This window comes from Alosa sapidissima, chromosome 10 (assembly GCF_018492685.1).
Source record: "Alosa sapidissima isolate fAloSap1 chromosome 10, fAloSap1.pri, whole genome shotgun sequence".
Taxonomy (NCBI): Eukaryota; Metazoa; Chordata; class Actinopteri; order Clupeiformes; family Clupeidae; genus Alosa; species Alosa sapidissima.
The window spans coordinates 30,522,207-30,532,206 of record NC_055966.1 but is presented as its reverse complement, the minus strand read 5'-3'; the positions used below and the strand labels follow the sequence as shown (position 1 = coordinate 30,532,206).

At 44.1% G+C, this 10,000-nt stretch overlaps 1 protein-coding gene across 5 annotated transcripts in view; it reads left to right on the top strand.

Annotated features, from left to right (window-relative positions):
* bcam (basal cell adhesion molecule (Lutheran blood group)) overlaps positions 1-10,000 on the top strand; it is a 46,113-nt gene that overhangs the window by 30,951 nt on the left and 5,162 nt on the right. For all 5 annotated transcript variants that reach the window (XM_042107094.1, XM_042107095.1, XM_042107096.1 and 2 more), the window contains exons 3-10: positions 193-406; positions 4,522-4,592; positions 5,302-5,398; positions 5,698-5,880; positions 6,261-6,382; positions 7,025-7,169; positions 7,670-7,785; positions 8,456-8,597. In XM_042107094.1, the coding sequence (XP_041963028.1) occupies positions 193-406; positions 4,522-4,592; positions 5,302-5,398; positions 5,698-5,880; positions 6,261-6,382; positions 7,025-7,169; positions 7,670-7,785; positions 8,456-8,597 (1,090 nt within the window). The remainder of the gene's footprint in view (positions 1-192; positions 407-4,521; positions 4,593-5,301; positions 5,399-5,697; positions 5,881-6,260; positions 6,383-7,024; positions 7,170-7,669; positions 7,786-8,455; positions 8,598-10,000) is intronic.

The window sequence follows — 10,000 nt, the reverse complement described above, 5'->3', positions numbered from 1 at the left end:
GCTCTCTGTGTTCTGTGCTCTCTGTGTTCTGTGCTCCGTAGTGTTCTGTGCTCCATAGTGTTCTGTGCTCCGTAGTGTTCTGTGCTCCGTAGTGTACTGTGCTCCGTAGTGTACTGTGCTCTGTAGTATTCTGAAACGTGTTGAAATCAGAACCTTGTCTCTATCTCGGCTCCTGTTCCTCCTTCGTTGTAGGAGAATGCGGGTGTGAGGACCCGTCTCGTCTTCCGCTCCGGCGCGGATTCGAAGGTGGACGATGGCACTCCATACACAAACCGGGTCACCATGGGTGTGGACAACTCACTGAACATCGCTGCCGTCGCCGTGAGTGACGAGCGGGCCTTCATCTGCCAGGTCAACGGCGGAGTGATCGGCGTCGCTGAGGCCCGCACCGAACTCCAAGTCTTTTGTGAGTCACACACACGTGCACACACACACACACACACACACACACACATACCAGATACAGCACCCAGTGCAACAGTCCAGTCCACACAGCTCAGCATGTCTAACTAACACATCACCTAACACATCACATCACTAAGACATAAAAAATAGTTACCATGAAGGCTAATGTTAGCAAACACGCGGCCTGTGTTTACATTCACCCTTGTCCTATGCAGCACCAGCACAAGCCTTATACTTATACTGGACACTGGAGATCTAAACTTGATTGAAGTAACATACCCCCTATATGTAACATAACATACCCCCTATATGTAGCATAGTGAGTCTGTGACCTAAGGTGTCCCTCAGTCAGCAACTGCCAGCCGGTTGGTGACCTTATCCCCACCACCGAGCACGGATTAGACATATCAGATGATCATCAGAAACTCTCTCAGAGCACCTTTAATGAGCCCCTAAGCTCTTGCACACATGGTGGTCTCTGCCCGTGTGATTCCACCCCCCCACCAGGAACAGGGACCTATAGACAGAGGATCCAAAAGGGTGGGGGAGGGGTGCTTGTTTTAATCCTATTTTTCACCCTCCAGCTATATTTATCAAAAAAGTTGCCTGTGGGGGTCAATTAGGAGTGGCTAGATTGCATTTGACACAATTGATTAATAGTGGGATTGCACCTGTCATGTTTAATCGATGTCAGGTCTAATGGCCGAAGGAGGCGTCCAGGGCCCTGGCTGTGATTTATCACCGCGTTAATTATAGTTGACCCCGCCGAGCGAGGACAACTCGCCCTTGGCTGCCGAACTTTCTCCGTCCTCAGATCTGTGTGGAGATATAAATGTTCAGTGGGGCGGAGAGGGGGAGATGCAAGTGTGGAGAGAAGACTTTATCAGTAAGAAAACATGTCCTTGGTTATGGAATGGGGACTGTGTACAGTAAGTATTTCCGCTTGGAAATTCCCCTGGCTCGTTCACATTGTGTGATTGACAGTAGGAGAAAGAAAGATACATATATATATATATATATATATATATATATATATATAGAGAGAGAGAGAGAGAGAGAGAGAGAGAGAGAGAGAGAGAAAATTTCAAATTATCACTGTGTGCTTACATTAGTTTGTTTACACAAATGAAAAAACAACAATGTATATATCATGTTATATAAGAGGGAGAGAGAGAGAGAGAGAGAGAAAGAGAGAGAGGAAGAGAGAGAGAGGGTCAGGGCTTGCTTGGCTTCAGCCCTGGAGGAGCGAGAAGAGGCCGAGAGCCCCTCTGCCCCCAGTGCTCAGGCCTGAAGGCCTTGCTGGCTGTGTGCTTGGGCGACAGGCTCGCTGCGTTGGGTGGAAGCCCAGCCTGAGCTGTTTTTCCTTCCGCTGTTGAGGTTAAATAGCCTGCCGCCCCCCACTCCCCCCACAACACACACACACAACCCCCATTTAACCATGCTAGGGTCACGACTGTAACAATGGAACTGTCCAAGGGCCTCCCTCCCATGCGGAGAGTGTGTGATGGGGAGGGCGTACAGTAGTGTGGCTACTTCTGCTTGCTGGCTCCAGCTCAGAAGGGGAAACGTGCTATTAGATGTGGGTGGAGGTGGGGGTGGGGGTGCGGGGTGGTGGGTGCTTAAACAATGAGACGATACATCCTGAGCCCAGCCCCATCTCAGCTGTGTTCCTGCTCACCACCAGCTGAGCCGTGGGGGCACGCCTCACACGCTCACTTTCTTTATTTACATTTTTAGTTTTAGTTTTAGTTTAGTTTCTTTCTTTTCTTTTGCATTTCTTCTCTTTTCTTTCAGACTCTTTCATCGTTTTATGTTTGTGTTTGTGTCTCACCTCTTTTACCCTCCACTCATCTAATCCCTCCATTACCTACCTGCTTTCCTCCCAATTCCTCTTCTATCCTCTATCCTATATCCTCTATCTTCTATCCTCTATCCTATATCCTCTATCTTATATCCTCTATCCTATATCCTCTATCTTCTATCCTCTATCCTCTATCTTCTATCCTCTATCCTATATCCTCTATCTTATATCCTCTATCCTCTATCTTCTATCCTCTATCCTATATCCTCTATCTTATATCCTCTATCCTATATCCTCTATCTTCTATCCTCTATCTTCTATCCTCTATCCTATATCCTCTATCTTATATCCTCTATCTTCTATCCTCTATCCTATATGCTCTATCTTCTATCCTCTATCCTATATCCTCTATCTTATATCCTCTATCCTATATCCTCTATCTTATATCCTCTATCCTATATCCTCTATCTTATATCCTCTATCCTATATCCTCTGACTGCCATGTTGACTTCAGTCTCAGTCTCTCTGCCCTGTGTCTGCTTTGATCTGGTCTCATACTCACCACCAGCTCTCTCTCCTCCATTTGTCCACTTCTCCACTTCAGTGTTTTCTCCTCTCCTCAGAGGTTCAGTATGTGACTGCTCCACTGCTCTGAATCTTGGAGATTCACATGCTTTGGGCTTCACAGTTTGAAAGACTCTACTGTACATCACAAATGTTTGAATTTACAATATTTGTGCTCCTCAAAACTTGTATTATTGCACATAATTATTTTGAAGTCCATGAACACAAAGGCATTCTCTGAATGCAATTGCATGGCAAGACTCCAGCTCCTAATTCAGCATCTCCTCCTTCGCTGGCTTTCTCTGTTTTAATCTCTCACCCCCACATATTTCTCTGCATTCCTCTTTTTTGCCCTAGCTGTTTCTTTTTCGTCGCTAGAAGCTAGGATTTAAGAGCAGATTCATATCCATCGGATTCAGTAATAATTAGGGTAGAGCTGCTGAAAAATGCCTTTCTAAATTGACCAGGTTACTGGTTCTGCAGGTATTTTTTTTTACATCCGGGAGTCTTGGTCGTCTTCCCTCTGCCAGTTAGGAGCTCCAGAAGGAACTACTCATTTAGTTCAGAAGCAGCTGTGTTATTTAAAGCCAGCATATGGGGTTTCCCAGGAAGAATAGCACACAGAGAGAATGGAAACCCGTCAGAGTGGGAGTGAGACTGAGAGAGACAGTGTGTGAGAGATGGGGGGATGGAGGAAGAGAGAGAGAACCAGAGATAGAATAGCTGCGAACGTTATTAGAAGTCTGATGTTTATTTTTATATACAGGCGACAGCTGGGTGCAGCGATATGGTGACCTTGCTGTGTGTGAATTGGCAATGAGCGGGTTGCCAGTGGAGACAGCAGCCAGGGAGTGAGAGGCTCGCTAATGTAGCCTACATGGCTTTATGGGCAGGCTGTCTACTGTACAGTAGACTACATTGCTTTATTACACGGCTCTTCATAACGCTGACGAATGCTCCATTCACTTGAATGGACCTTCCCAACGTTCGGTGGTCTGCTAATTCTCAATAACAGACCGTTGCTAAGTATAACAGACCGCTGTCAAGGATAATGGGTTTTGTGCTTCTATTTCACGTCTTTCATTTCACTACGCAAAGACTGGAACTTCATTCAAAAGTGATCAGCTATATTCTAAAGAATGTTTGATTCAAGTTCAGTGTGTGCTGTTGCGAACTATTTGTTTCTCTGCAAAAGCCACGATGAAACAGTAACTTATGATCACTTTTGGTTTGAAGTTGTGTGTTATTAGCATTTTTTAAAGTGCTATAGAGTAGGCCTATCTGTAAGTGAGTAAGAACTGAAAACATAACTCCAGCTGAGGGGCCAAAACAGCCTCTACGATATATTACCACATTGATCAGAGAGGTAGACTTACAGAAGCCTGTGGGAATTAGGATTTCATCTAGCCTCCATTTCCAACAAAAAAGTTCAAGTTCTCATAGCAGTTTCAGAACTGCACATGGGAGAGAGCCTTAGATCCTCTCTCTTTGTGTGTGTGTGTTTATGTGTGTGTGTGTGTGTGTGTGTGTGTGTGTGTGTGTGTGTGTGTGTTTGTGTATGTATGTATGTATGTATGTATGTATGTGTGTGTGTGTGTGTGTGTGAGAGAGAGAGAGAGAGATAATTTGTGTGAGAGAGTGTGTATGTGTGTACAGTAGGTTTGCTAATTTATATGCTTAAAACTCCTACTCCCACTGATCCCGTATTGCCAAATGTTCTGAATTCTCTCTCTGTCTGTTTTCTCTCTCAGCTGCCCCAGAGGAGCCTGAAGCTGTGGGCACCACCCAGCTCCTCTCAGTGACCTCTGGTGCGCCAGAGAAGGTACAGTCCTTTCTCTCACTCTCTCTCACACACACACACACACACACACACACACACACACACACACACACACACACACACACACACACACACACACACACACATACATACACACACACACACACACACAACACACACACACAACACACAACACACACACACACACACACACACAACACACACACACACAGGGAGCCACATACACACACACACACACACACACACACACATACATACACACACACACACACACACACAACACACACACACACATACGCACACACACACACACACACACACACACACACACACACACGCATATGCATACGCAGAGGTTGTGGAGGTCCATCACTTTTAAATGATTTGACAAATGAACACATTTCATTCTTAAAGGTAGAGTCCACAAATCTAAATACAATCAATTCATGTCAATTCTCCCTTCTGTCCTTAAACAGCCCATTTCTTCAGTGAATTCTAAAAAAAAATAACAAAACATAAACCAAACATACAACAGTAACATTTCCAGCCAATCAGCACATTGCATCAGCAGCAGAGAAGGGAGTGGTGTAACTTGATTGGCTATTGAGCTTGAATATCAACAAACTTTTTTACTTTTAAACATATTACTGTAATGGACTCACTCTTTTCAGATTAATTTAAGGTCCCGTACATGTGTTTGTGTTTGTATCTATTCATACTGTATGTGTAGATTGGTCACTGCACAGCCAAGAATGGTCACCCACAGCCTCGCATCATCTGGTACAAAGACGCCAGCCCACTTCCTGAGGTCAAGGACATCAACGAGGGTGAATACAAAACAATAAGAATTCATCACACAAAAAAATTCTTCACAATCTGTCTATTGAAATATGAGTTAAGGGCTTTTTTGGAGCCTTTTCTCAAGCGATATGACACAGGTCATCCACTCAAGGTTATCTACTTTACACATTTTGAATATATTTTTTCTGCTACGGAATATACACTAGCAGAACAAGCTTAATGTCCGCGGTAGCAGAGCAAGTGTAGAGTGTCTGTTTCTCTTCTGCTCTCGTCTCCTGACCTCTGACCCTTGGCCTCTGACCTCTGACCTCTCTCTGGCTGGCAGACATGTACATGGTGCCATCCGTGGTGAAGGAGTCTTCCGGTCTCTTCACCATCAACAACCAGCTCTACCTGAAGGTGCAGAAAGCAGACAAGGACTCCAAGTTCCACTGCGTGGTGGAGTACATGATGCCCAACAGCGCCCCTCAACAGAAGAGCTCTCAGACCTTCTCCCTCAACATGCACTGTGAGCCACCATCCACTTATAAATGCCCCCCCCCCCCACCCCCACCAGTGCTAAGCAGATGTTATACAGATGGTTTCTTCTGCATGATATACCTACTATCTACTACCCAAGCATGCAATTTTCTTTCTTTTTTTTTTTGGTAAATTTGCTAGTTTTAGGATACTGCTTTTGAAAAAAATAACCTATAGGTTGACACAAAAGCTACTTTTCATAATATCCATTTTGTTGCATGTTGCAAGTATTTCGACCATATTAAACCTTAAGTCTACATTTGTACTATTAGGCTACTCTGGACTATATTTTAATGAACACTGTAAATGTTTAGATGGTTTAATGCAAATCGTCCATGCCCTGTCTGTGTGCATAAACCTCTCTTCCAGACCCCATGGAGGTCATGACCTTTTCCATAGTCAATGATGGTCCAATTAAAGAGGGCGATGACGTCACCATGAAGTGTGTGACAGACGGGAACCCCCAGCCCACATTTGACTTTGCAGTAGCTGTGAGTAACTGACTGTGTAACCATAGAAACATGTATCACGTATTGTATACAATACATTTGCATGCATTGTAGGCTTAGGTGTGACTGGAATTTATTTTGCTTACGTTTATTTGCTTGATATCACTTTTGGAGTCTGTGTATGACTTAAAGTGTAAGTTCAGTGTAAATTGACCCATAGCCCTGTTGTATAAGCTCACTACATGCAGCCCATCGGAAAAAGAATGAGACAATTTGGGACAACATAGGCCAAGTTATGGACAGGCAGCTTAAAGCAGACCTATAGGGGCATCAAAACTGAAACTGAAAGTAACTCCCCACTGTCCCCATGGATCTGCTTTAAGCTGCCTGTCCATAATTTGGCCTATGATGTAGCAAATTTCCATTTTTGGCAATTCTCTACATATTTGGGACCACTTTAGCACAAGGGGGGTACTTATTGAGAATAGATTAAAGTCTTCATATCATCAAAATAAGTTTGAAGCTATTATTCAAAGGTTAAATAACTACACAATGTTGCTATATATATATATTCACTTTGTCTTCTATTATCAATTTTTTTTGAGCACTTTGGTCAACCACAGGTTGTTTTAAATTGTGCTATATAAATAAACTTAACTATGACTATGACTATATCCAAAACAGGGTAAACCGATTTCTGGCGAGGGTGGACTTTTGACCCTGAAGAAGGTGACCCGCAACAATGCCGGCGAATACACGTGTTCATTTTTGGACTGCGACTTTAGCGATTGCGACGAGATCCCCAGGACCCTGAACCTGGCTGTGCACTGTGAGTACTGCCAAACAGAGAGCGAACCTGAGGAAGCCAAATGGCTAAACGTGTTGTTTCACTCCCAATAATACAATCCTTGATATTATCAATCCGTGATAATCTCTACTATTTAAGTACTGCCTTAATACAGAGCTTCTAATTCATCACAACGATAAGCAAAAAAACGTTTCACATTTAGTTTGTAATTCACTCAACAATAGTTGCTCACTATTCCAAGTGATCATGGTAATTATATATTACAAATTAACCTACAACCTTGTAGCAGTATCTCAGTCTTGCCTAGTAGTCCACTCCATTGAAGAACATGCTATCAGTATTACATATGCTATCATTAGCATCAAACATGTGATGACTGTTAGCATCACACAGTAAACATCTAGTGAGTTCTATTAGCAGACTGCACTGAAGAGGACAAGGAGAGACTGACACAGTTGGTTTTAATGTGTCCCTCGTTCCTCCTCTCCTCTCTCTTCTCTCCATCTTTGGGTGTGGTTCAGACCTGGACCCAGTGGTGATCGCCCCAGCCGGACCCCTGACCGCCAAGAAGGGAGACGCCGTGGAGCTGCAGTGCAAGACCAAAGCGTCCGGCGAGTACACCCTGGTCTGGAAGAAGGTAAAGTTTTCCCCCCTCACCAGCGGGAATCGTAGACACTTTTTTTTCCGCCTGACAGTAGGAAATGTTTTCAAACGCTTGTTTTGTTATGTCTGCCCCCTCATTGTTATGGCTGTGTGTGGGTTGTTGTGTTGTGTGTTGTGGGTCGTTGTGTGTCTGGGGGTTGTGTGGGGCTGTGGGAGCCTCCATGGCTCCGGCGGCGTCGTTGCTGTGTTGTTGAATGGCGAGTTGTTCCTGTGTGTTCTGGGAATGGTGAGATTTTCCGAGACATGTAGCGGGCAGAGGCAAAGGAGTCAAGCGGGCTAACAGTTTAGATGAAAGGACTCATTATGATCTTGATCTCTTACTTTGTCTGTCTCCCTCTCTTTCTCTGTTTTTCTATGTCTCAAACACTCGTACAGCATTGCTTTGTTTGGGATATGGGGGAAATTCAGAGTCTCTTTTGTATTTTGACTATTTGCATTTTAAATGTACTGGTATCTGTTTGGTTGATGGCTGCTTGGTTGATTGGCTAACTCTGCTGTGTCACTGTGTGTGTGCGTGTGCGTGTGTGTGTGTGTGTGTGTGTGTGTGTGTGTGTGTGTGTGTGTGTGTGTGTGTGTGTGTGTGTGTGTGTGTGTGTGTGCGTGTGCGTGTGCGTGTGTGCGTGCGTGCATGCTTTGTCCAACAGGACTCCAAGGACCTGTCTCAGACCGGAGCGCTGTCGCTGGCATCGGTGTCACTGGCCGATGCTGGCGACTACTTATGTGTGGGTTCCATGCCCTCAGTGCCAGGCCTGGTCAAGGAGGCCACTGTCACCCTCGTTGTCTCAGGTAGACACACACACATGCATGCACACACACACACACACACATACAGATACAACCCCCATCAAACACATAAGAACATCATTACACACACTTTTTAAAGCTAGGCCTGATTTCTGATTTCTTCAGATCTAATCACATTTTTTTGTGTACACATGATTTTGAGATATTAGACTTATTGGAAAAAAAGCTATGTATAGTTGTAAAAAAAGTGTGAGCTGTTTGTTTGTTTTACACTTTGGTTCAATGGCAAAGTGTCTAAACTAACGTATTCCGTACGTCCAGTTTCTTTTGCAGCAGTTAGCTGCAACACCAGACGTGATGGCAGCACGTATGTTCAAACAAATTAGACAACTTTTCTAAAACTATTTTTACGCTCCGTGAACAGAGTGCTTCAGTTGCAGACCCAGTGAAGCCCGGGTGTAAGAGCCACCGTATTGTGTAGCTGTAACTAATTCTTTATTCTGTGTTAATGAACCAAGTGTGAAACCGAGTGACACGACATCAGCTCACAGTGTTTTGGAACTACATACACAAGGTTTCTGAATTATGACGTTCTCATTTCTCAAAATCAAAAAACATTTTGTATAATTTTGAAGAAAAAAGTAATGTGAAGATTGTGAAGAAGTATCGTGAAGATTTCTTTTTCAAAGGTAGTATCTGACGCTTGGGTTTACTTTCATCGATTGTTCTAAGAAGTTTTTTTAGTAATTTCTTTCGAGAAACACTACCCTTGGGAAATTGGGAAATTTGGGAAAGCCAGTTTTCCTATTGTATTTACTGGATATTACAAGAGAGCTACCGGTAATTTAAATTATGCTTGAGGTATGGAATTTGACATATTTTCCAGTGCAGTCATATCCTCAGTGAATTACCCCCAAAGGACTCCCATTCCCATGCAAACACAATGACATCAAATCAACCACCATTCCTTCCTTGTGTGTATTTTAGCATTTGTTTAAGTCTTCCCACTTCCCACATCCTCCCAAGACTCAACTTATGGGAAGGATAAGCAATAAACTAACCAAGTCAATGTATAGGAAGGGCAAGTGTACATTAATCTCCAGAGTGGCGTACTGTATATGTGCATCCTCAGCTTTTTCTCCATATGTAAGAAAGAAATCCCTTTGGGCTATAACTTGGGCTATCCTTGTCACGACATCCACCATCATGTCCACTGTGAAGGCCCTGTAAGCAGGAACGGGTGTGTCTGTGCGGCACTGGCCCGTGAGCCATCACCCTGATAGTCCACTGATACACGGACACAATGGACGGGTGGGAAGCGATCACTGTTGTGTCCGAGCGCTGGGCCTTACGCCTCATGTCCTGAGACTTAACTCTCTGACACTGGGTTGACACACACATCCTGGGCATTGAATGGGCAGCAGCGGAATAGGCCATTGAAGTGA